The sequence below is a fragment of the Dryobates pubescens genome, chromosome 7 (genome assembly GCF_014839835.1).
Source record: "Dryobates pubescens isolate bDryPub1 chromosome 7, bDryPub1.pri, whole genome shotgun sequence".
In the NCBI taxonomy this organism is placed as follows: domain Eukaryota; kingdom Metazoa; phylum Chordata; class Aves; order Piciformes; family Picidae; genus Dryobates; species Dryobates pubescens.
Window position 1 is genome coordinate 5,420,656 of NC_071618.1, and position 25,243 is coordinate 5,445,898.

Genomic DNA, 25,243 nt, shown 5'->3' on the forward strand with positions numbered 1-25,243 from the left:
CTCCCAGGCAACCACCACCAGAACAGGAGTGCAACAACAGTCTCAAGCTGTGCCAGGGGAAGTTTAGGCTGGATATTAGGAATAAGTTCTTCACAGAAGGAGTGATTGGCCATTGGAATGGTCTGGCCAGGGAGGTGGTGGAGTCACCATCACTGGAGGTGTTTAGCAAGAGATTGGATGAGGCACTTGGTCCCAAGGTTTAGTTGATTAGATAGTGTTGGATGATAGGTGGGACTCCATGATCTCAAAGGTCTCTTCCAACCTGGTTAACTCTATTCTATTCTATTCTATTCTATTCTATTGCATTCCATTCTATTGCATTCCATTCTATTCTATTCTCAGCTACATCCAGATCAAGGCTTCAGTTCTCAAAAGCCATACCATCTTAAGGATGCTATAGCTTAAATGAACACCTCATGAGAACATCTATGTTTTAAATTATTTGTGCTTAAGCAACTACAAAAGTTGATACACATGTAAGGTAAAACTTGCCCAGCACACTTGATTCATTGGATGGAAGGCTGCTACGCATTCTTGAATATCAAAGAGATGAAATCCGTCAAAAGTGGCTACACAAATACAATAAAAATAAAAATCAGCATTAGTTTTAATGAATGCCAGAAAAATATAATTAATTTAGAGTTAGTTTCTAGAAATTCTCTGGAAGAATTTGCAAATTTATTTATTTTTTTCAGCAACACAGTATTTTTTAATTTTGGCTCTGAAAGTCTTTGGCTAATACCTTTGCCTAGAATTTTTCATTGTCATGACTTCCTGTATTAAGTTGGAGAAAACCAGACTGAAATGCAATTAAAACTTTCTGTAAATTTAATTTAGCTTTTAGCACCCACTTATTTTCTATCACATTTTAATTGCTGGAATGCCTTTGCTAGTATTCTTAATTGAGACACCCTCAATATTGATTTGAAGGTCTCTTATTATTTACATTGTGTTTACTTATGACAGCATTTACCTTTAGATGGTACCTTGATGCTCTCATCTGTAAAATGTGTCTCTTTTGCCTCTTACTGGGAGGAGGCACTTTTTTCTGCAGACTTCCAAAGCAAACGTTGCATCACGAGCAATCAGCCCGGGAGACTGGCTGACAAAAATAGTAACAGTAATAACCTTTAATTCTTTGGCCACCTTTATTTAGGCTTCTTCAACCAAATCCAGGGAATTGAAACTAGTGTTGCGCATGCAATGTATGGCGATGCAATCATAATTTATTGCACATGGTGTACATAAATGACTGAGGGTAACGTGCTACTTGGTGTGATACACTCAGCAGTCCATGTGCAGCCAGCCAAAGCCAAGCAGTCAGCAAATGGGCAGTAAAGTGCCAGCCCTTGGGCCGTTCCTTGCAGTGCTTTGATGACTTGCTGCCTTCCTCCTCTCTGCTTTTACATCTTCCCACTCCTTCAAAGTCTGGGAGGATTTTATATTTTCAACTTTAAATTAGCTCTTTTGCCAGACTCAGTTCTACACTCCTGAGGGATTTTTTTTTTCCACTTTTCTATCCTTCATGAACCAATGGTCCTTGTTGCCTGCCTCAAGATCTGACAGCAACTGCTACAGCTCCACATGATCTTCCCTTTGTTAAAATTGGGGCAAGAGCACATATAGGTCCTCTTTGCACGTGTACCCTTATCACTCATTGTCAAGTATCATTTGGAGACAAAGAGCAAGAATCTGTTCATGGGAAAGCTGATACTACCATAGCTCTGCAGATCAGATTTATAAGAGGCGTGGCAAAAAAAGGAGACCCCCTAGAAATCCCTGCCCTGCAGCTGGGATACACAGCTCCGTGTTCAACCAGGTTTGGAAGGGAGCTGTGGGGAAAAGATGGTCCTGGCCAGCCACTCGCAGCTGTGCCTCGGCTTTGTGCTTTTCTGGTGCTAGGCCCGAGGGTGACATGGGAACGACGCAAGGGAGGGCAATAAGAGCACAGAGCTCACCTTCCCACCTCAGATCTCTACCATTCCTCCAGCCTTCCTTGCAGCACTTCTTCTTTCTTTCCTTTTTATTTCCTGTTGATTTGGCATTATCCCATTCCTTCCTTCCTTCCCCTCATTCCTTTTTGTTCTCTTACCCCAATTTCACTTCCTACCTGTTTCCCTGCCATGACAAGACAATCACTCTCCCTTGAGTCATCCTTACTTCCCCGCAACGTCCCCCAGTACTCTGACGTCTTTCCCCCTTCCTCCCCCCAGCTCTGACGGACACGGTCCTCTCACCCCACTCAACCCTCCTCCTTTATAAAGGGATTTTCCTCTTTTAAATTCACGAGCCCCCCGTCACAGCCTCAGCACTCGGTGCACAGCCAGCGCCGCGGGGGAAAACGGACCCTGACCTTCCTTCTCCGCCCCCTCCCGGCCGCGACAAGCGGGAAACCCCCGGGGCGGGGGCAAAGCCCCCCGCAGATCAACCCCGACACCGCCCCGCGGGATGGACGGCGGTGGCCCGGGGGCTGCAGGGCAGCGCGGCGACGGAGCGCAGGTGGGGCGGGCGGCGGCAGCAGCCGCGCCCCGACGGCGCGGGGCGGCGGGCGGTGACGGATGGGGGGAGTCCCACCGTGGGTGCTGGGCGGGGGTATGCGGCCGTGCAGGGAGCCGCGGAGGGAGCCGCGGAGGCGCCGCGGAGCGCGGAGTCACCCAGGTAGGTAGAGTTGTTTCCGCGAGTTGGCTCCGCGTTGGGGTCTCCAGAAGCCGTCGGGAGCGCGGGCGGCTCCTGCCTGCGCGGCCGTGTGACAGCGATCACGGAGCAGCGGGGAGAGGGCTGGGAGGGGGCTCCGGGAAAGGCTGGGTACGGGGCAGCCGCTGCTAATGTCGTCCGGGAGTCTTCGCCACACTGTGATTGGTGTGCCTGAAAATTTCCGCCGTAGGACGGTTTTTAAGATTTTCGGTTACTTCTCAGATTCCGAACGAGATTAATACTTTCAAATGCTGGACAACCGTACGCTGCCCAAAAGGAAAGCGCAGATTTATAAATACCGAAGGTGATAGAAAGAGAGAAAGACAGTGCTCCCACACAAAGACTCAAAAGATGTGCTTTGCTGTTGTACTTTTTTCTTACCCATTGTTCTTGTCTCGCTTAAAAACCATTCTGTGGCTTGTCTTCTTCAGTCTAAAAAGAGACTTCTGAAATAGCCCACATGGCCAAGATGTTCTGTCCCGCTCCGTGTAGCAAACTGTTACTTGACTGAAGAGTTCACAGGCACTGGGGACTTGGGAACACTAAAATAATGTTGTGCTCCGTACCTGATTTCTAGGAGTTGTGCAGCTTTTAGCCACATTGTTCATTTCCCATTGTAGTCGCAGGTTACAATTGCTGGTTGTTGCTCCAAGGCATTTTAATTGCTGCGCAAACTTAATTTCAATTGCATCTGAAATACTCATTTCATAAACCCACCAGAAGAGTCTGTTTAATAACCATCTCAGTTTTCTTTATGTACTGATTCTAAAGAGCATCTTACCAGGTTTGTTAAAAGCAGATGTATTATTGCTTCTCTCCAGAGGTCTTAATGAAATAGCAGTCAAAGAAACAGTCGGGACCTCAACATGGCCTTCCATGCAGAGGGACTGGTGGCCATAGTTGTATTCTACCTGGCTATCCTGGCAGTTGGAATATGGGCTGCTTGGAAAACCAAGAACACTGGCAGCGAAGGAGATCGCAGCGAAGCTATTATAGTCGGTGGAAGAGATATTGGCTTGCTAGTTGGTGGATTTACAATGACTGGTATGTAACAAACTGCTTTTTCTTTTTTTCCTGACTGGTGTATAACTTCTCAGTTTTCCATCTGAATGAAAAAGTGCAAGTTAAATAATGTAAAATGGAGAAAATATATACCTTTTTTTCCCCCCTAACAGCTACTACCACTGTGTAGTGATCAGCCAGATGTAGCATCTATATAAAAACAACAAATATTTTTAAACAGGGAAAAGATATTGTATTTCTCAATCATTGCTTTCATACTCATCTGTAGATCAGATAGGTTTGGAACAGAAGTATCAGATTTATCTAGATTATTACATAATTCAGTTAAGAATAGCTGTTATTGTTAAAGCCATCCAATTTGATGAGTTAGGTCTTTTTTAAACAGAGTAAACCAAAGTTTTGATGCAAAACAATACATTTCTACAAGAGAATCGGTGTAAATCCAAACTCATAATTCCACTTATCTCAGCAAACTTGCTTTGTGGATTCTTTTAGCTTCATTTGCAGCAATTTAATATAGTAATACATTACTGTGAATAGTAGTATCAGTAGGAAAAGCCTGTGTGAGTGTGACGGACTAATTACTGCTTTGAAAGCAGTGCTGTCAGATTCCCAAAGGCAGTCAAATCAGGTGTCTTCCCTGGGTAAACAGTATACTCACAATGTGGCCCAAAATCTCAAGTCACGCAACTAACACATGGAACTGGAACAGAAATTAATTATAAGAAGAGTGAATTGGGCCACCACTTTTATATTAGCAATTTAATTTTTAAGTAGCCTTAATTTTATTTTCTTTATTTTTTTTTTCATTCTAAATCCTATTCAGGAAAAGCCCTTTCAATTGCCAGATTTAACTTATTGGGTTATACTGTTTTACTATTTTGTCCTGTCTTGGTTTCACAATTATCTAATAAAGAAGACGCACATAAAAACTTGGTCTAAAATTCTGTGTTCTTTAATCAAGAGAAATATTCCCATCACCTTGCAGAGGCGTTTTGCTCATTTAAAGAGAGAATGTTCAGATATTGAGTGAAGAATGTTTGTAAAAGTTAATAATACAGGTAGAGGTTCTACTTTTTGCACTTTATCATATACCCATAGCTACTAAAGCATGAGATATGGAAAGATTGTGCTCACAGCAAGAGCTGGTTTGACTGCTTTCTGCTGAATGAAATGTTTTCAGAAACTAGAATGTTTTTCAGGAATATTGCCTGCCACAAACTTGTAAGCATTAGATCAGGGGGAGTGGAGATGAAACAGGACATTGCCTGCATAACTGATTATGACTAACATCTTTGCCTGTGGAAGAAGACAGAAGTTCTAGCCTCCTCTATACTATTTTACAGGAGTATTTTTCATAACAGATGAAGTAGGGATAAGACTTGAACTTGTGCTTCCTATATTGCAGATTTCAATAATCACCTCACTTCATATTCGCATGCGCTCATCCTGTTTCATGCAAGCTCTGGAGATGGCGTAGCATGGCATCTCTGCGGCATTGAGCTGATCTTAAAGCCATTGCGCAGCTAAATGCCCATGGGTTTTACACTGTCAGGGTTCACATACTGTCTCATCTTTACCTTCTGTAAATATGGCAACTAAGGCTTGAAATGGCAAGTAAATCATACTTTCTGTTTTGGGGAACCACCCCTGGCACGCAGAGTTCATCGTGGGCACATCTCTAGCGAATGCAGGGGTTAGTCTGAGTTTTGTCTTGGTGAGAGTGATTAGGATACTGAGTTTGTAAAACAATAACAAAATAATTGTGAAAGTAAGCTGATCAAAAGCTGCAACAATTTTTACTAAATGGTCACATTGTTCCAGGGTATATTTTCTTCTTAAAAATGCTAGATGTGGATTTTGCACCTCACAACCATGCCTCCAGAGATGGCTATTGCAACATAGTCTTTTTATTTCACAGCTTTAATTGTCTAGATATTAATTTAAAAAGCAAAGCCTATCCTGTAGAAGGAAAAATAAAAGTTGATTTCCAGAAAGGATGTTATTCATATGGACATGAAGTACTTTAGATTATGACACAAGGCCTAATTTTGCCTTTCTTGCCTCAGACAAATACTCCCATGTTCTGTGAGCATTGGATACTAAAATGGTAGAAGTTTCTAGGGCTGCTTGGTGGGGAGGATGACAGAAATTAGCCTATACATTTAAAACAAAAATCATAGCATGAGCATCATGAATGACTAAATAGAGATGGACTCAAGATTTCTGAGTAATTATATCTGATTTTCTAAGTGGCATTGAACAGCCTTAGAGCAAGTGCACTACCTATGAATAATGGCTACATACATATCTGGGTGTACACTATGATCCTGAAGAAGCAGATTTATCAGCTAGCTACTGAACTGCCTAAACACAAAGCCTGTTGAAGGCTCAGTGTGTCTGCAGTTAGAAAGAGTGAGAAGCTTGAATTATGGATGGATCACGACAGTTAACATAGCACCACAGTAGACAAGCCTTTAATCTTTGTATCATTTTTACATAATTATAGTTAAGTTATTCTATTAAGTATTAGCACTTCTTAATTGGTGTGTGAAATTACTGAGAATGCTATCTGTGACAAACTTGAGTCTATTACAATTTTGGTGATTGAGTTTAAACACCAAATTTGAGATCATCGAATGATTACATCATTTGAGATGATATAATTCAATGCTTGCAAACATGATCAAAAAGTAATAGTGTATTAATGTCTTTTTTTTTTTTATTTTAGTTGGATGGACATACATACCCTTACACAAAACAAACAAACAGAAAACAACACCAAAAAAAACCCCAGACAGCAACCAAAGAAGCCAACCCAAATTTACAAAACTGGGGGTGTGGGGAGGGTCGTGTGTATAATCCTTAGGGCAGGATTTTGTTTTCATAGTATCATAGTATCAGTCAGGGTTGGAAAGGACCACAAGGATCATCTAGTTCCAACACCCCTGCCATGGGCAGGGACACCCCACACTAGATCAGGCTGGCCAGAGCCTCATCCAGCCTGGTCTTAAACACCTCCAGGGATGGGGCCTCAACCACCTCCCTGGACAACCCATTCCATTTTAGAGAACTTGATGAGCTGATGCAGTAATTTCAGGGGTTAGATGAGATCATTCAAAGAGAAGAGCCTATAGCCTGATACTCTAATACGTATCAATATATATAAAAAGAAATCTGAGATTACTTTCTGTGTTCTTCATATGAACTATTAGCAGAATTGTACTTCATACCCTCAGGATTTTTCTGGTCATTTTTTGGGGTGTATGTTTTAAATGGATGTTAGTATTTGTTGCATTTTTTTTTCCCTTCAGATGGCAGACAAAGAGAGGATTAAAATAGATTACCACATGAGTGTTTCCATAGATTATTAAATTTTATAGTCCTTTTGTCTTATTTAGAAGACAAAAAATAATACTATCACAAAAAAAAAGATAGTAAAGTTAAAATTGTGGCTTAGCAAACTGAGGATCATAAAATTAATATCTAAGGTTGAAATCCCATCCAGCCATACCCCATTATTTCTTTTCTAATGTATTTGCTGATATCAATGTGCATGCTGACTACCCATTCGCTCTCTCAGAAGCAGCCACATAGCACCTTCCTAGAGCTCTGGGTTCCTTGACAGATGTTTCAGAACAGTCACATGGACATGAAAATAAGTCAGCAGCTGTTTTTCAAACCCCATTGCAGAAATCAGGAAATCAAATTGAAAATATGTGTTAAATCCTCCATGCCATCTTACCCATCAATACTGGTCCATAGGGCATTCTTCCCCTTCAGCACCAGGAGGGTAATGGCCCCTGCAATGTCACACAGAAGTTAAGTAACCTGAACCCCTCCAGACAGAAAGTAAGGAAGTTAGGCACAGCATTGAAGTGCTTCTTGGAGAGCACCTGTCACCTCAGTAGCAGCCCTAGGCAAGTTGATGCTGGATGTTGAAGCTTCCTTGCACTACAGCTGCAACAATGCTGGACATCTGTCCTAGACTATGTAATATTATTTTGCATCTGGAAGTTGGTATCATTCATGCAGAATTCATGCTTACACTTTTTCTCCAGGCAAGGAGACAAGTATCATTCCCTTTCTAAATATATGCTTTTGTTATTGTACATAGGTGCTTACAACCTATTCCATAACTCTGTGGTGCCTGAGACACAGTAGACTACACACATCCCATGTAGTCACAAGCTCCAATGGTCCATGGCTCAATGTCCATGTGAAAACAAGTGAGAAGTGGTGTCCCTTAAGGGTCTATATTTGGGCCACTGTTATGACATGGACAGTGGTAATCGAGTTCACCCTCAGCAAGTTTGCAGTTTACACCAAGCTCTGTAGTGCAGTTAACACACTGAAGGGAAGGAATGCATTACAGACAGACCATGACAGGTTTGAGAGATGTGTCTGTGCAAACCTCATGAAGCTCAATAAGGCCAGTTGCAAGGTCCTGCACATGGGTCAAGACAAACCCAAGCACAGATACAGACTGGAGGATGAGTGCATTAAGAGCAGCCCTGCAGAGAAGGGCTTGAGTGTGCTAGTTTGACAAGAAGCTCGAGGTGACCCAGCAATGTGCACTACTACCCCAGAAAGCCAATTACATCCTGGGTTGCATCAAAAGAAGTGTGACTAGTGGTTCAAAGCAGCTGACCCCGATGCTGCTCTCATGACAGCCCATCCAGGGCACTGTTTTATTCTCTGGAGCCCCCATCATGAGGAAGACATGGATGTGCTCATGGATCCAGAGGAGGGTCACAAAAGTTGTCAGAGGGCAGGAATACCTCTCCTGTGAAGACAGGCTTTGAGAATAGGGGTTATTCAGCCTAGAGAGGAGGAGGCTCCAGGGAGATCTCATAGCAGCCTTACAGTACTTCAAGGGGGGTCTACAGGAAAGATGAGGAAGAACTATTTATCAGGGAGTACAATGAAAGGGTAAGGATAACAGCTTTAAGCTGAAAGAAGGTAGTTTTATATTACATATAAAGAAGAAATCCTTTACTGTGAGGGTGGTGACACACTGAAACATGTTGTCCAGAGAGGTTGTGGATGCCCCATCTCTGAAAGTATTTAAGGTGGGGTTGGATGGAGCTTTGAGCAACCTGGTCTAGTAGAAGGTGTCCCTGCTCATGGCAGCTTGGTTGAAACTAGATGATCTTTAAGGTCCCTTCAACCCAAACCACTTAATGATTTCATGATTCTAGGACTCTGGTAAACAAAGTATCCTATTCCCATCTACCTTAGGCCATGCTGTCAATAAGTGAAAAATCTCAAATGTCTAACAACTTCTTGTATAGATTCTACATCCCTGCTCTTCCCATCGAGGATCAGTGTTCACTCATCTTTTCCATGGAGTCCCACACGAACATTGCTTGCCCATTGTCTCTATAGCACACAGTAAATCTCAATATCCAGAAGTCTACCACTAGCAGTTCTTTGGATCAATTCTTTTGTTGCAGACGTTTTCTGCTTGCACATTCCTCGTACAAGCCCATTACAGTATTTCCAACAACAGTGGCCCATTCTTTTGCTTTTGTGATGCTCTGGTTGCTGGAGATCTTTGATTCTAAAGCTGTGGTGTAATTTAACGTTGAGTTTAAAAAACATACCTTCTGGTAGTTTTTGAGAAATATCAAACAGAAAAGGGTGGTTGTTTAGACTTTCATTACATTTATTTAATCAATTAATTTAATTTAATTAATACATTTTTGTCTCAAATTGTTTGTCTTAAACACAAAACAAAGTTTACTTGTGTGACAGTGGATGCTGGAAAAATTCTGAGGAATAGTTAAGGAAAATAAATGTCTTACAATTGTGATTTTTGCACAGAAAGTTTGAACTACTACAAGAGGACACAGTCTCAGGCTGCACCAGGGGAGGTTCAGGCTGGAGGTTAGGAAAAAGTTCTATACAGAAAGAGTGATTGCCCATTGGAATGGGCTGCCTGGGGAGGTGGTGGAGTCGCCATCACTGGAGGTTTTCAGGAGAAGACTTGATGGGGTGCTTGGTGCCATGGGTTAGTTGTTTAGGTGGTGTTGGATTGGTTGATGGGTTGGACGCGATGATCTTGAAGGTCTCTTCCAACCTGGTTTATTCTATGTATGTATTCTATGTACTCTTATATGAGAAGCCAAAGGCTTCTGAGACAAATCAAAAAGGCATTACAGAAATCTAGTACTTGTTATGATCTGCCTGCCCATGTTCAAACTACAGACCCAGATCCCTAAGACTTACTCATTATACATTAGAGCAAATCAAGAACTTTTTGAAGGGAATCTGCCAACAGGAAGAGGTAAACTTTATGGCGTTGGATGATAGGTTGGACGTGATGATCTTGAAGGTCTCTTCCAACCTGGTTTATTCTATTCTATTCTATTCTATTCTATTCTATTCTATTCTATTCTATTCTATTCTATTCTATTCTATTCTATTCCATTCCATTCCATTCCATTCCATTCCATTCTATTCTATCCTATCCTATTCCATTCCATTCCATTCCATTCTATTTATTACATGTGATGAATTATTTTTGCAGATGTAATCACAATACATTTCTGTGTTGGAGTTTTTCTTTCATCCATAGCGTAGAAGCCAAATTTTCAAATATCAAATCTTGGCTTCAAGGCAGAGAAGCAATTCATTAAGTGTCTGAGGTTGATATATTGAAAATACTTCTTTTTAGACTAATAAAATCAGAAATATTAGCGCAATTAACCTCTGGAATATGTCTTCACAAAGCACAAAAATTAATTAGTCAAAGTGCGGAACTTAAATAGAAACACAAAACCACCACAAATGAATATGGAAATAAATCATTTAGTGAAGTCAGTGTTTACTAAAGGTATTTTATATAGCCACAAGTTAAAATTTGTCTGGATTTTAAGGACTTTTTTTTTTTTCCCATGAGTGCCCTGGTAAATGAGGAATTGATTAAATTCTTGTTCAATTTAAATGCTTTGAGCTTTCCCAATGGGGTGACTTTATCAGTGTAGGTTTATTGCTCTTCTTCAGACCACCCACACGCACACACTACATCTCTCCCTCATTTGGACTAACATAATGAAAAAGTAAAAGTTAATGAGTTGATGTGCTTCATTCACTTGTAAACAAGTAGTGGGAGATTCGGCCCTTGCATCTTCACTGACTACAGAGACTTAGACACCTTGATGATTGTCCAGGTCCATCTGACTTTCTAGCATGTGTAGGTTGTAAGCTTTTTGACTATCTTTTATAGAGGGATACCAAGGCTGGTATTTGCACACTAAATGTAATTTAAAATAGCAATATTACAAGTGATGACAAATTCATTTTGCAACATGGGAGGTTCCTTTCTTTGTGCACATTAAAAACTTTTCCATCTCTTCTTTTTCAGCCACATGGGTTGGAGGAGGTTACATCAACGGGACAGCAGAAGCTGTGTATGTCCCAGGCTATGGTCTAGCTTGGGCTCAGGCACCTATTGGATATTCCCTTAGTCTGATTTTAGGTAAGCAAAAAACTGAAGCTAATAGTCTGTCATTTTAAACAGTTCTGATGACAAGTCTATCATTTGAAATTAAATAACTGGAGTCTGATAAAAGGGTACTCAGGTAAACTGGACCCTTCTGCTGATAGGTTTGGCCATTAAAAAGAAAACCAGAAAATCGCTATAAATAGTTTGATATCATAAGATTGCCTTGGCAAGACATATTTGATTATTACAACCACAATGGTTTACAGAAGTCACAATAAGAATGGATTTGTGTTAGATGTTTAAAAATTATCTATGCTATGTTCTATACATTCAGGTTTTCTTTAAGTGCCTATATGACTTGCATGATTCTAAGTATAATAGTATCAGGGCATCTCTAGATATTGGAAATCAAGAGTGGCAAATATCCTTTCAGGTTATTGAAGAACTTATATACCTTTACAGGTCTTCACTAAGCATCTAGGTAACTTGCCTAATTTTGTGTAGGAAGTCTGTGGCAGAATCAGTCTTAAAAATGGGCCAAACTTCCTCTTCAATGCAATAGAAAAATCCAAATCACATGTCAAAATACAAATAACCAATGCTACTATATGCAGAGTGTGAGAGTATAATAGAGGGAGCATCATAAATTTTAATGCTGTGGCCTTCACTTCCTGAAACATAGTCTCACAGCATCCTTCCTTTTCTTTAAAATATCAGCAATAAAAAATTTCTCACCATGTCTCAACCACATGAAGCAGCGCACAACAGTATTGTCTTGTAAGCCATGATGATACACCACAAATTTGTCAACTACATCCCTTCAATTTGTGAACAGATCATGTTCTTAAGGTGACTGCTGATGGAACTGTTTAAAAATATTCTTGCTGCAAAAAAAGGTCCTGTGGTCTTGATATTTCATTAATGTGACTGGTGTATTAGTAATTTAGTAATACTTGACCTCTTGATCTGTTTTGAGTGTTTTTCTCATGGTCCTTCTACCTAGTCTGTCCCTTTCTTTGGTTACATTTAGTCTTTTCACACCTTTCATTTCTTCCTGTACAATTTAACTGCCCTCTTGTACTGTTTTTAATCCTCAGAACTGCTTTCCTGTGATCTGTCCTGGTTCTCCTTTCTTCCTAGGCAGAAACTTTCCCCATCATAGATATTCCTGTCTGGCATATGCCAACCAGCTCTGTCTCCAGTAGTAGTTCCCATCTCTGAGATCAGCTCTGTTTCCTGTAAGGAAAAAATAACAGTAGATCAGCAGTCTCCAGTTGCCTGGAGATCAGCTGATGTAATTTTGAGGTCATAAGGGTCAACATCCATTGATTTTAGGACCCTATGATGCACCAGTGTCTTCCTGACTCTTAGCATTTCTAGAATTGACACAAATTAATAGTAGTCCAGAAGAGGCAGAGACTCTGCCATCATGTTTAGCTCTTTTTAAAGATATCAAAGCTTTTTTCTTCTTCTTTTTATTTTTCCCTGGAAATTCTAATGGCCACTGCAGAGAGAAGAAGTCTGTATTGTGGCCTTATATATATATCTCCACAGAGCACAGAGAGGAAAGCACTTCTGTGACATCATCTGTACCTGCAGGTCTGGGGGAAGGAGTTGTTTATTCTTCTTATGAAAAAATACCCAACCCCACAACCAAAACCAAACTCACACCAAAACAAACAAACAAATCTCTCAAAATTATAAATAGAATTCTAGAAGAAGTACTACTGCTTCTGACAAGGAGGATTTAAGATTGATAACATGTGCTGCATACCACTTTTCCTAATTTTCCAAGTAATTTAGCAGTTAGACTATCTCTGATTTCTCTTGACAGGGGCTTTACCCTCCTAGCAGATTATAATACCAGTGACTCTTTTCTCCTTCTTTTAGCTGTCTTCTGTAATGATGACATAACAAGTAGAATAGGAACAGGATCCATGACCAATCTAAGAACAGTATAAAAATGCTGGTGTTTCTGCATTCAGACAGCCTGCCTAAAGACAGCATTAACATAAGCAATATAGATGAACTGTGACTGTTAAACCAGTACTTTCTGTTTAGGGAACTTATTGAAATTAAGAAATATGCCTGATCTAAGGCAATAAATAAAACTTTGGAAAATCCTCTCTACAATACAATGAATATATTACATTTCTTGTGATGAAATACTTAACTAAAGGTTGCCAAATACTGCACAGTAGAAATTATTTGGAACTGACTGGTTTTCCGAGTTTTTAGGTTTTTTGGTAACTCAGATATCACATTTCAGCAGTTTTAAATGGAGTAGACATCTGCTTAGTTTATCTAGTCATGTGCAGATCTCAAATACACAGGTTTCTAATCAAGGGCTCTTTCATCCTTCCTGAGATATGTCCTCTTTTTTCCCTAGCGAGAAAGAACTTGAGGATTGTGCATTAGAAAAGTGAGGCCTTTGCACATTATGTACATACCTAGGCCACATGCCAGCCCGGCAGAGCAGAATTGCCATACATCAAAATTCCCAAATATGCACAAGTGAAATAAATGTATGACAAATGTTCAGAGAGCCTGACACCTGCAGAGCCCAGAAGGCAACTGACCTGCCCTGCAGGTGTAGTAAGGTTGATTTAAGCGCACACAATAAATCTGAATTGTTGTGAAAGAACTGGATTTGCTGTGTGTGCACTAAACCATGTATCTGGCCCAAGAATCCCGGAGAGTTTTCTCTCTGAGTGGGGCCATGTGAAAATTCATGCTGGATTCTGCTCTAACAATGAACAGGATTAGGCAGAAAAGCTGTTCCCTTAGGCTGATCGAAAATAAGAGAAAACTGACAGCATCCATAAAGGCAGGTTGAATAAATTGAACCAGACAAAATAAGACAAATTTACTATTCATTATCAGATCATCGACATTAGTGGTGTGGATGTGTTTATGTAATTCTGTAGGCAGATGCAAGGTAAGAATTCTTAGGGGATATTTTAACTGTACTTACTCCTTTTAAAAAACCAACCAAGCAGTAATACTGGCATTTTTGTACCCTTAAATAAAAATAAGTGTTTTACCCCTTAATGGCAATGCATTTCTCCATGGCAGCTGGTGTCTTATGCTATGGTTTTTTTTTGTAGGTGGCCTTTTTTTTGCAAAACCCATGCGATCCAAAGGCTATGTGACAATGCTAGACCCTTTTCAGCAGCTTTATGGAAAGAGAATGGGAGGGCTACTGTTTATTCCAGCTTTAATGGGAGAAATGTTTTGGGCTGCTGCCATCTTCTCTGCCTTAGGTAAGGAATAAACTGTATAAATATTAAAGTATCACAGGGGAAAGGATTAAGAAAATCATATATGTGTTAGAATTCTGGCTACAAATGCTAACTACTCAATCCAAATCACAGTATCACAGTATCACAGTATAACTAAGGTTGGAAGAGACCCCAAGAATCATCAAGTCCAACCTGTCCCAACAGACCTCACGACTAGACCATGGCACCAAGTGCCACGTCCAATCTCCCCTTGAACACCTCCAGGGACGGTGACTCCACCACCTCCCTGGGCAGCACATTCCAATGACGAATGACTCGCTCAGTGAAGAACTTTTTCCTCACCTCGAGTCTAAACCTCCCCTGGCACAGCTTGAGACTGTGTCCCCTTGTTCTGGTGCTGGTTGCCTGGGAGAAGAGACCAACCCCTTCCTGTCTACAACCACCTTTCAGGTAGTTGTAGAGGGCAATGAGGTCACCCCTGATCCTTCTCTTCTCCAGGCTAAACAATCCCAGCTCCCTCAGCCTCTCCTCATAGGGCTTGTGCTCAAGGCCTCTCACCAGCCTTGTTGCCCTTCTCTGGACACGCTCAAGTGTCTCAATGTCCTTCCTAATGATTCAAAGTGTGACAGGTCTCAGATCCATGCTAGTAATTAAACGTGGTAATGATACCTTGGTAATGGAAAGACATGCAAAGTACGTATTAATTTTCAGGTACCTTTAAGTTGTCCCTTTTCAAAGAACATGAAAATATTTAGCAACAGATTTCCTTTAATTGTGAGGGTGACAGGTGTGATGAGGTCTCTTTTACGTCAGGGCTGCTCTTTTGCACCACTGAGTTTACAGAAGCTAGACAAAATTAAAAGATAAGAAATATTATTGCCAATAAATCTAAACAAAATAATCCTTTGCATACAGGAGACCAACATACACTGAACTTTCCATAGCACAAATAATAGAAGTAAAACAGATACTGATCAATCAATTGAAATATTTTTCAGTTCTAAATGGCTTTCTAATTGACAAGATGCAGAAAATACTTGGAATTCAAGAAAGGACCCAGAGAATTAGTGGAACTATGACTCAATAGAAAATCACCCAACTATTCATCCAGTCCTGAAAAACAAATCAGTTTCCAGGGCTTTTAATTATATTTCAGGCCTGAATTTAGCAATCCCTTCAAGAAATGAGAAAGCCCTTGTATTGAAGCACCAGTAGTTGACTTTTACCAGCTAATCATACTCAGAGTGCATATGCATGCGGTACTGCTTTCTAGCACAAGCTATTTAAAACAGAAAATAAACTTTGAAGGTACTTTCCAACTGTGCTCTGATGAACTGCAAAGCAATGGGGAGCTTGTTTACCACATTTCATCACAAAACCCTTAAAGGACTAAGAACAAATTGCATGCTGAGGTGACAGGAGTTGAATAACTTGAAGACCACTCAGAGTATTTGGAGTATACTTTCTTTTTTGATTGAGGACAAGTTAATCTGTGATATTTCAAAGCAAGTGGTGTGAGTACCTTTCTAGTAGGTTTGTATTAGCAGCTGACAGTTGAAAACTGTCAATGACTATGAAAGTCATTGAGGGGGTTGATTTTAACTATGTTGTTCATAAGCTGCATATGTTTTACCTCCTAATTTGCACACCTGTCCTCACTGATAATTATTTAATCCCAGTACTCTACTTCTTGATCTCCCTCATTACTTCTTGCTTGGAAGGGTTATAGATGGCAAAGACAGGGCTTCCATCTTGTGAAAGAGGTCTGAGGTTATAATCCTTAAGCACATGAACTTTGAAGTCTCACTGTACAACAGCCACCCAGCAGCTCCCAGCAGCATCATGTTGCAATCTACTACTGGAACTTCATCACCTATGTGGTCAAGAATGTCCACCTAAAATACCCACAAGGTCATAAAGTTACGGCAACAGGTTCATTTAAATTATCCTAATTAGAAGATTTAAAAAACAAAACAACACATAAAAAGAAATAAACAAAACCCCTCCAACAACAACAACAACAAAAATGAAAAGCACCAACAACATGGTTTTAAAACACTGCAATCACTTGAAATAACTACTACATCTAAGGGAAATGTTTAACCATCTTGACTGCTGCTGGAAGAACAATGTAGGAGGACATAAGCAATTTAGGAGGTTTCTTGAGGGCACTGGCAACAACTTCCTGAAAAAAATTATCAGGGATCTGATGAAGAGAGGTGGTTTGTTGAACCTGTTACTTACAAAGGAAGAACTAGTTAGGAATGTGAAGTTCAGAGGCAGACTTGGTTGATGGGCAGTGTCCATGAGATGGTGGAGTTGGGGCTCCTGGGACGATGGAACAAGGAAAAAAATCAGGACTGCAACAATAGACTTCTGGAGAGTACAGTTTGGCCTTTACAGTGATCTCCTTGGAGGAACTCCATGGAAGACAGCTCTGAAGAGGAGGGGAGTCCAGAAGAGCTGGTTAATATTCAAGGATCACCTCCTCCAACCTCAAGAACAGTCCAGCCTGACAACTAGGGTAACAAGCAAAAATGGCAGGAGACCTATACGAATGAAAAAGGAGCTCCTGCCTAGATTCAGGCACCAAAAGGTGGAAGAGGCAAAAAGAGTTGGAAGCAGGGACAGCTAACCTAGAAGGAATACAGAGAAAATGTCCAAGCATGTAGAGATGGTATTGAAAAAAGGCCAAGTCCTCTCAGATTTGAATATAGCAATGAAGGGCAGCAAGAAAGGCCTCTGTGAATACATAAACTAGCAAGAATATGGACTGCTGTTGAATGGGACTAGGAAGGTGGTGTCAAAGGAAAGGAAAAGGCTGAAGCACTCAATACCTTCTTTGCTTCATTCTTTACTGGTAAAGCCAGCCTTTAGGAATCCTAAGACTCTGAGAACCCTAGGAAATTACAGGGTGAGTAAGGCTTGCTGGAGGAAGATCAAGTTAGGAAACATTTAAATAGATTGGACAGACACAATTTCATGAGACCTCCCAGGATGCACCCTATGAGTGCTGTGTGAGATGGCTGATAGTACTGCAAGGACACTGTCACTAATCTTCTGAGGATATGGTGATCAGGGATGTTCCTGAAGACTCAGTTAAAACAAATGTCACTCCCATACCAGAGGACCTAGAGGTTGGTCAGCATCACCTCAATCCCTGGGAAGTTGATGGAGCAAATATTCCTGGAAACTATTTCCATATAAATTAAGGTCAAGAAGGGAATTAGGAGGAGTCAGGATGTATTTATGGAGAGGAAATCCTTCCTGACCAACCTGATACCATCCTTAATCAAATGACTGGCTTGTTTCACAACTAAAGAGCAGCACATATGGGTTTCTACACCATCTCCTATAATATCCTTGTTGTCAAACAGATGAAGTGTAGACTAGATAAATGGACAGTGAAAAAGACTGAAAGCTGTCTGAAATACTGGACTCAGAGGGCTGTGACCAGCAACATGGAAGCCACCAGGTGGCCAGTCACCAGTTGTGTACCCTGGGGTCAATACTGAATCCTATGTTGTGTAACAACTTCATTAATGACCTGGCTGATGGAACCAAATGCACTTTCATGTAGCTGCAGATAATAAAACCTGTGAGGAATTGTTGATGGACCAACCAATGGTCATATTGCCATTCAGAAAGATCTTGACAAACTGTAGAAATGGGCCAACAGGAACTTCATGCACCATCACTGGAGGTGTTCAGGAGGAGACTTGATAGGGTGCTTGGTTGCATGGTTTAGTTGATTAGGTGGTGTTGGATGATAGGTTGGACACGATGATCTTGAAGGTCTCTTCCAACCTGGTCTATTCTATTCTATTCTATTCTATTCTATTCTATTCTATTCTATTCTATTCTATTCTATTCAGCAAAGGGAAGCACTATGTCCTCCACCTGGGGAGAGGTTACACCTGATGTCCCAGGGTAGGCTTGGGGCTGATCAGCTTCAAAGCAGGTTTGCAGAAAAGAACCTGGGAGTCTTAGATGGCTATGAAGTTGACCATGATTTAGCAATGCACCCTTTTGGCAAAGAAGCCAATGGCATTCTGGGCTGTATTAGAAAGACCATTGCCAGCAGATTGAGGAAGGTGATCCTTCCCCTCTACTCAGCACCAATGAGACACATTTGAAATACTGGATCCAGTGCTCCCCAGTACAAAAAACATGAACATAACAGAGAAGCACAGTGAAAAGTCATTTAAGCAAGATCATTGACATTAATGTAAATAATCCAGCCATTAAGAGAATGGGATATCTGGCATATATGGAAAGGCTTGGACAGCTGAGACTGCTCAGCCTGCAGAGGAGAAGGCTCAGAGGATTTTTATCCATATACAGAAATAGAATAGAATAGAATAGAATAGAATAAACCAGGTTGGAAGAGACCTTCGAGATCATCGTGTCCAACCTATCATCCAACACCACCCAATCAACTAAACCATGGAACCAAGCATCCTGTCAAGCCTCGCCCTGAACACCCCCAGCGACGGCAACCCCACCACCTCCTCAGGCAGCCCATTCCAGTGGGCAATCACTCTCTCTGTGTAAAACTTCCTCCTAACCTCCAGCCTAAACCTCCCCTGACGCAGCCTGAGACTGTGCCCTCTTGTTCTGGTACTGGTTGCCTGGGAGAAGAGACCAACCTCCGCCTCACTGCAGCCCCCCTTCAGGTAGTTGTAGAGAGTAATAAGGTCACCCCTGAGTCTCCTCCTCTCCAGGCTAAGCAACCCCAGCTCCCTCAATACTTGATTTGGCAGTGGTGGAGAGTAAAACAAAGAAGACAGAGCCAGGCACATCTCTGTGCTGCCCAGTGACTGAGCAACAGTTAATTGGCACAAGCAGAGCTACAGGAAATTCCATTTAAACTAAAAAAAAATTATATTTATTTTACAGTGGGAGAGGTCAAACACTGGCACAAGTTGCTTAGGCAAGTTGTGGTCTCCATATTTACATATATCCAAGACACAACTGAACATCATCCTGAGCAACCTGCTACAGCTGATGCTTCTTGAGTGGGGACTTGGACTAGACAATCTCTGGAGCTGTCTTTCAGTGCCAGTCACTCTTTGATTCTATAAGCTGTTTTGTGCAAATTGTCTGGTCAGCTCAACATTGTAGTTTGTTTTCTATGAATGAAATCTGCCTTATGGTGCTTGGAAGGGTTCTTGGTTTCTAGGTCAGCAATGGAGGATGGATTCTTCAGTTTGCAAAGAAACCTGGTTTTATCCCATGTAAACAATTCAAGGGCACTTTTAGAAAGGTCAGTGGACAATTGTCCCTATAGCTAATGCCTCCTTTACCATTCCTTCCTTGGTCAAAAGGGACTAACTCAGAGTGTGAATGAAATACAACAGGATGTATGTTGTAGCAGATCTTCTCTAGGCACAGTCTTTACTGCAATGATATACTTGTTCCCATGCAGCTGCAACTTACCCAGGGAGAAGGGAAGTGTTGGGAAGCCTTTGGGTGTGCTACAGGGGACTGTATGCTTTGCGACTCTTTTGTCACTATGCTTTGTAACTTCTGTACAACACTGCTTTTCCATTTAAACTTTCCATCAGTTCTGCAATCCATTTGTGCGTCATTCTTTTGCCCCTCTCAGGGGCAAGAGAGGATCTGCCTGGCCTCAAACCGGGACACATACTGGTACTAACACACACACACTAACACACAGTGCTTTGTTTTTCCTTCTAGGTGCCACTATAAGTGTGATTGTTGACATTAATGTCAATATTTCAGTCATTCTTTCTGCCCTGATTGCAACTATGTACACACTTGTGGGTGGGGTTTATTCTGTGGCCTACACAGATGTCGTTCAGCTCTTCTGCATCTTCCTGGGACTGGTAAGTTTGCAGTTTTTACTCTTTTTTTGTTCAGGAGTTTGCTCAGAGCAGTATGATGGCTGCCGAGACCTATTGCCCAGCTTCAGTTTTGAAACTGTCTTCAATGAAAGCATGGAGAAGGAATATCTCCACTCACACAACCCCAACTTCAAAGAATCTGCATTTACATCAACTTGCAGCCCATACATGCTGACCAAGAGGTCTGACTGGCATTTTTCCAATCTGTCTGACAGAGATAACACTTGCAGTTTTCTTGCTGAGTTTACAATTCGGAATAGTACTCAAGCTAACTCTTTTCCTGTCTGCCTGCAGGACTGTGGCACAGGTACTGATGGGAGGTGTAAGACATAGGAAGCAGTTGGTAAAGTAGCCCAGAAACACTACCACTGGGCCTGCAGAGCTGACACTCATTTGCTTCTCTTTCCTATTTGTGCAGCTTAGTTAACCCTCTGCTTTATATCTTAAACTTTCTTGGCTTTTCCCTCATTTCCCTGCACCATCCTTGGAGACCATAGTATGACAAGTCTCACTAGACAAGCTTGCTGTTTGCATACAGTGGTATGAATATCCTCTTACCAGCAATCAATGATATGCTAGTGGGTAGCCTTTTATTTACAGCTGGTTTTAAGCCTTGCTCTGAAAAACATCCAGGCAATAGGGCTCAGATCACAGGGGTGAAACCAAAGAAGTTGCTGTCTTTGTTTGCCAGTGGCAGTAATAGATGGTCACAGATGTGCAGAGGACTAAGAGAAGCTAAAGTAAATGGGGTGGCTCAAGGTGATGGAACTGAATGGCACCTTGGGGATCCAAAGTTGTTTCTCTGCTTTCACCAGAGTTCTTGTGCAGCTGTAAGGAAATTGCTTGAGCCAGTGCTCATACAGGTGGTCACTAACCAACCCTGTGTGTGTCCTCACTTTGTGGCATCCTACTGTGAGGCCTATGACTTTGTTTTCTGAAGTGCTAAGCATTTCCCCTCTTTGTGGGAATAGTATTAAATACTCTGAAAAAGGAAATCTGTCTCCTTCCCTAACATGCATGCTAGTATTTGTGAACCATTAAGTTTCTACAGGTGGTGTTCATTACAGAAATTCCCTAAACTATAGATAAATGAAAACAAAGAAATCATTTTTCAGTGAGAATGCATTCACACACTGCTGAGTACCCTGATCCAATGGGAATAATAACATGTGATCTTGTATTAAAGGTAGCATGAACCTGATAGGGAGGGAGAAGCAAAGGCAGCAGGGGAGATAGCAGTCTTCTAACTGCTCGGATCCATTGCTTCAACAGTGTTATTTCAATTCAGGTTCTGTAATTCAGGTTTGGCTCTTTGTGTAATTTTGCATTTGAAATAGACAGCAATAATGTAATTTATAAGAAACAATATTCATAACCTCAAGAGTCATTAGTGGGACTAGAAGCCTCAGATAGCATCTAAATGGTCATGGTCTAGGTGAGTCAGTTTCAGATGAGGTTGGATGCTTTCACAGTAGATGTCACAACAGAAGATGTCACAGGCTGACGTATCCCAGCTTCTCCTCCAGGCCCTGGAGAAGTTTGTGCACCCACAGGCACAGAGCTTTACTGCTCATTCCTGTAATGTCTATTCCTCTCCTGCTCCTTACTGAAGAAGAGATTCTGTTCCCCACCCTCGCTCCTCATTTCAGACACAGTTTCTTCATTAAGCTTCCAAAATCTCTACCCCAGCCACTTCACATACCAGCTTGGTTTTCTTCTTACAATCCCATATAGTGTCTCTCCTTCCCACCTCATTCTTCTGTACCCACATCTGCAATTCTCAGCTTGTGGTCTTTATCTTCCCTGGTGAGTCTTTTGCAAATCCTGAACTGTATCCCCACTATTTACTGACTCATATCTCAGCTGGACTAGTAATTTCCCATTCTAAGCTCTTTGCCACCATGCAGAAGTCCTTTTTTTTTTCTTTTCCCCCCCTAGTTCCCAGATCCTTCTATCTCCTACTTCTACCTCTAAGCCTCAAGTCCCAACACAAAGTCCATGTTACTGCTTCAGTTCTGTGGGCCCTGGTTTTGTCATCTATTCAAAACAGTGAATTTTATACTCCTGTTAGAAAGGGCTCAATGAAAGAAAAATGGTCTATGTCTGTACCAAGTAAGTTGAGCAGTGGCAAGAGGAAAATACAGGACTATCTATCTGTATTGCTTGATTCTTAACACAGTCCTGCCACTGTTTTGGACCACAACAATTATAATTTTCCCATTTAATTCCCAGGAAGGTTCATATCTGTCTTGTTTGAAAGTAAAGGAGTCTAGATATATGGATGTAAAGCATGACATGTCAGTGAATAACAGGGCCAGAGAAAGTGTCTTGACTTGTTTTATTTACTAATGTAGACACAGTCCATGAGAACACAAAGAGCTAAGTTACTGTCAGGCACTGAAGTGGATTACAAAAGCACATAATGCATTTGCAATACAATACTAATTAAATCCTGGTCTGTGGCATGTAGGCTGCAGATGAATCCTTAAAAATTTAACATACTGGAAATCTTGGCAGGAGGGTTGGAACTAGATGATCCTTGAGGTCCCTTCCAACCCTAACAATTCTATGATTCTATCTCAACTGAGTATGTGCAAACTACAGCTCTTCAGAAGCTCATCACATGGACATGTTTGAAGCAAGAATAAAAAAATGCATTTGACATCCTTGCTCCCCATGATTTTTTCAACAAGAAGAGCATTAACTTCCATTAATTTTGGCAATATGTTTGTTTTATTCTGAAATTACCTTGGAGATAGTTGAGACATTTTGGCAATCTTTGTCAGAAATGACAAACAGTGAGAAGGGAACATTTCTGTCCAAGTACTTTAACTGGCAAAGCTTCATAGAACAGAATACCATTATTGCAATAATTGTGCGACAAAGTAGAGGAAGATGCTTGGTTTCTGCCTTCCTTGCTCCTGTTATCACATACACTTAAATGTGATTAGTCAGATTGTGGTAATCTGTATGATTTTGGATATCAGTGGATCCTTGAGGATGCCATGTATGTGCTAATCTACTCCATACAGCACAAAGCCTGGTTTTCATACCAGTAGGAGCTGCTGAGGTTCTTGTCTTAGAAAGTTAGTGAGTTACACCTTAGCAAAGTAAATCGGCAAGTAAATCCACAAATAATCAGTTTGTGAAGGAAATTAACCTTTTGGCAGAAAATGTCTCTGGAAGTGGTTTCTCAACTGTTTTGTTTGTTTGTTGGGTTGGGATTTTTTGGTTGTTTTGTTTTGTTTTCCTAGGTCAAAAACCAGGGAGACTGAAAATAGTCAAGACCCCAAGCTGAAATTATCCTTGAGGCAGAGAATCATAGAACCATAGAATGATCTGAGTTGGAAGGGACCTCTGAAGGTCATCTAGTCCAAACCCCTCTGCAGTAAGCAGGGGCATCCTCAACTAGATCAGCACTAGAAGTGCTGCAACACTAGGCTGTGGGGTGGTCTGGTGTAGGAGAAGGGTTGGCAACAGCCCCCCTCTCTTGTTACAATATATTTTTGTGTTGAATTAAAAACCAATTCCTAAGCTTTCAGGTACATTTGTGATGTCTCATGCCTGTATACTGGCAAATCCTGATGCTACTACACACAAATTTATATGTACATGTTTCTCTTCAGTGTGGTCTAGGAAACAGTGTAAATAATGTATGTGGAGTTTAGGGAAAATAAAATAAAGATGTATAAATATGTCTTTCCTGTTGATTGTGCTATGTAGACTGATCAAGTCTTTGCTTACACTGGTACTCTCCAGGAGAGAGGTAAGCAGTCCATTACCAGGCTCTCTGGATTTTGAAGGTGTTCCACCAGCATATAATTTGACTTTTCTGCAAATCAGCTCAGCAATTTAGCATTCAACCTGCAGTATGAAAGAAGCAGCAAAACAGATCAATGTTAATATTAAGAGCTCGCTGATTTAGAATACCTTATTTAGACCTGAACAAAGTGTTTGTCTTTGGTTACAGTGGATCAGCGTACCCTTTGCTATGTCCCATCCTGCAGTAACAGACATTGGGCTGACGGCTGTGCACCATGTGCACCAAGAACCTTGGCTTGGATCTATCAACTCACTTGACATTTACACATGGCTGGACAATTTCCTTTTACTGGTAAGTGGTGGCTTGCATGAAAGAATGAAGCATTTAAGTACTCACACTGTGTTACTGTGACAGCTGAAAATAATAGTCTACTTAAGAGTTTCCAGCAAACGTGAAACTTTCACCCTCTTGACTTCTACTCAATATTTCTACATATTTGAGTGCTTTCAGTGAAATATCAGCAGAATATTGTAGCACAGCTGTCAAAGTCAGCATTGCCAGGAATGCAATTTAAATATCATCAGACTGAATGAGTTGACTTATGCTAAAATTAATTAAAAGTGTGCAGTTAATACTTAAGTGGTGTCATTGTTGGCAGAGGAATTTATATATTGCACAAGGCAATAAATATGTTATAAAAATGATTAAATATGTCTTAGGTATAGGTGACAGAGAAAAAAAAGCTTTGCAGAGATGGATGGATGGATGAATTCATATGTGCACACGTGCCAAAATGAACTGAAAGCTTTCATTATTTCATACCTATGTATTACACATGGGATCAGTGGTTATGAAATACTTTCCATTAGAAGATCTAGTAATATATGCTAATATTTTCCATCCTCAGCATCCCTGAGCAATTCTAAACTGTTATCATGTTTCACTTTGGGATTCTTTTCTGGTTTTGTTGTCATTGTTGATTTTAAATATTCCCAACCAAATTTTTCTTATAATGGGGCTGTTAAAACATATTAGTTTAAGCAACCAAAATTTTTTAGAGATTTTCAGACCTAAAGTGTGACATTAGCTCAAGTGGCTGTATTCAGGCTGGTAAGCCTGAAGGTTTCATCTCTGCTGATGTCCAAAGGAAAGCTCTAATGTTGCCAAACCAGTACCAGAACAAGAGGGCACAGTCTCAGGCTGT

The 25,243-nt window shown here is 40.9% G+C and overlaps 1 protein-coding gene across 3 annotated transcripts in view; it reads left to right on the top strand.

Annotated features, from left to right (window-relative positions):
• Window positions 1-2,299: 2,299 nt before the first annotated feature.
• The window catches only part of SLC5A7 (solute carrier family 5 member 7), a 28,881-nt gene continuing 5,937 nt past the window's right edge, over window positions 2,300-25,243 (top strand). The window contains exons 1-6 of one of the 3 annotated variants that reach the window (XM_054162986.1): window positions 2,300-2,499; window positions 3,516-3,738; window positions 11,087-11,200; window positions 14,275-14,430; window positions 20,110-20,258; window positions 24,247-24,390. In XM_054162986.1, coding sequence (XP_054018961.1) covers window positions 3,561-3,738; window positions 11,087-11,200; window positions 14,275-14,430; window positions 20,110-20,258; window positions 24,247-24,390 — 741 coding nt within the window. In that variant the 5' untranslated portion in view covers window positions 2,300-2,499; window positions 3,516-3,560. Of the gene's footprint in view, window positions 2,500-2,644; window positions 2,659-2,707; window positions 2,806-3,515; window positions 3,739-11,086; window positions 11,201-14,274; window positions 14,431-20,109; window positions 20,259-24,246; window positions 24,391-25,243 lie in introns of those variants that run through there. The other 2 variants (XM_054162987.1, XM_054162988.1) reach the window with 2 other exon arrangements.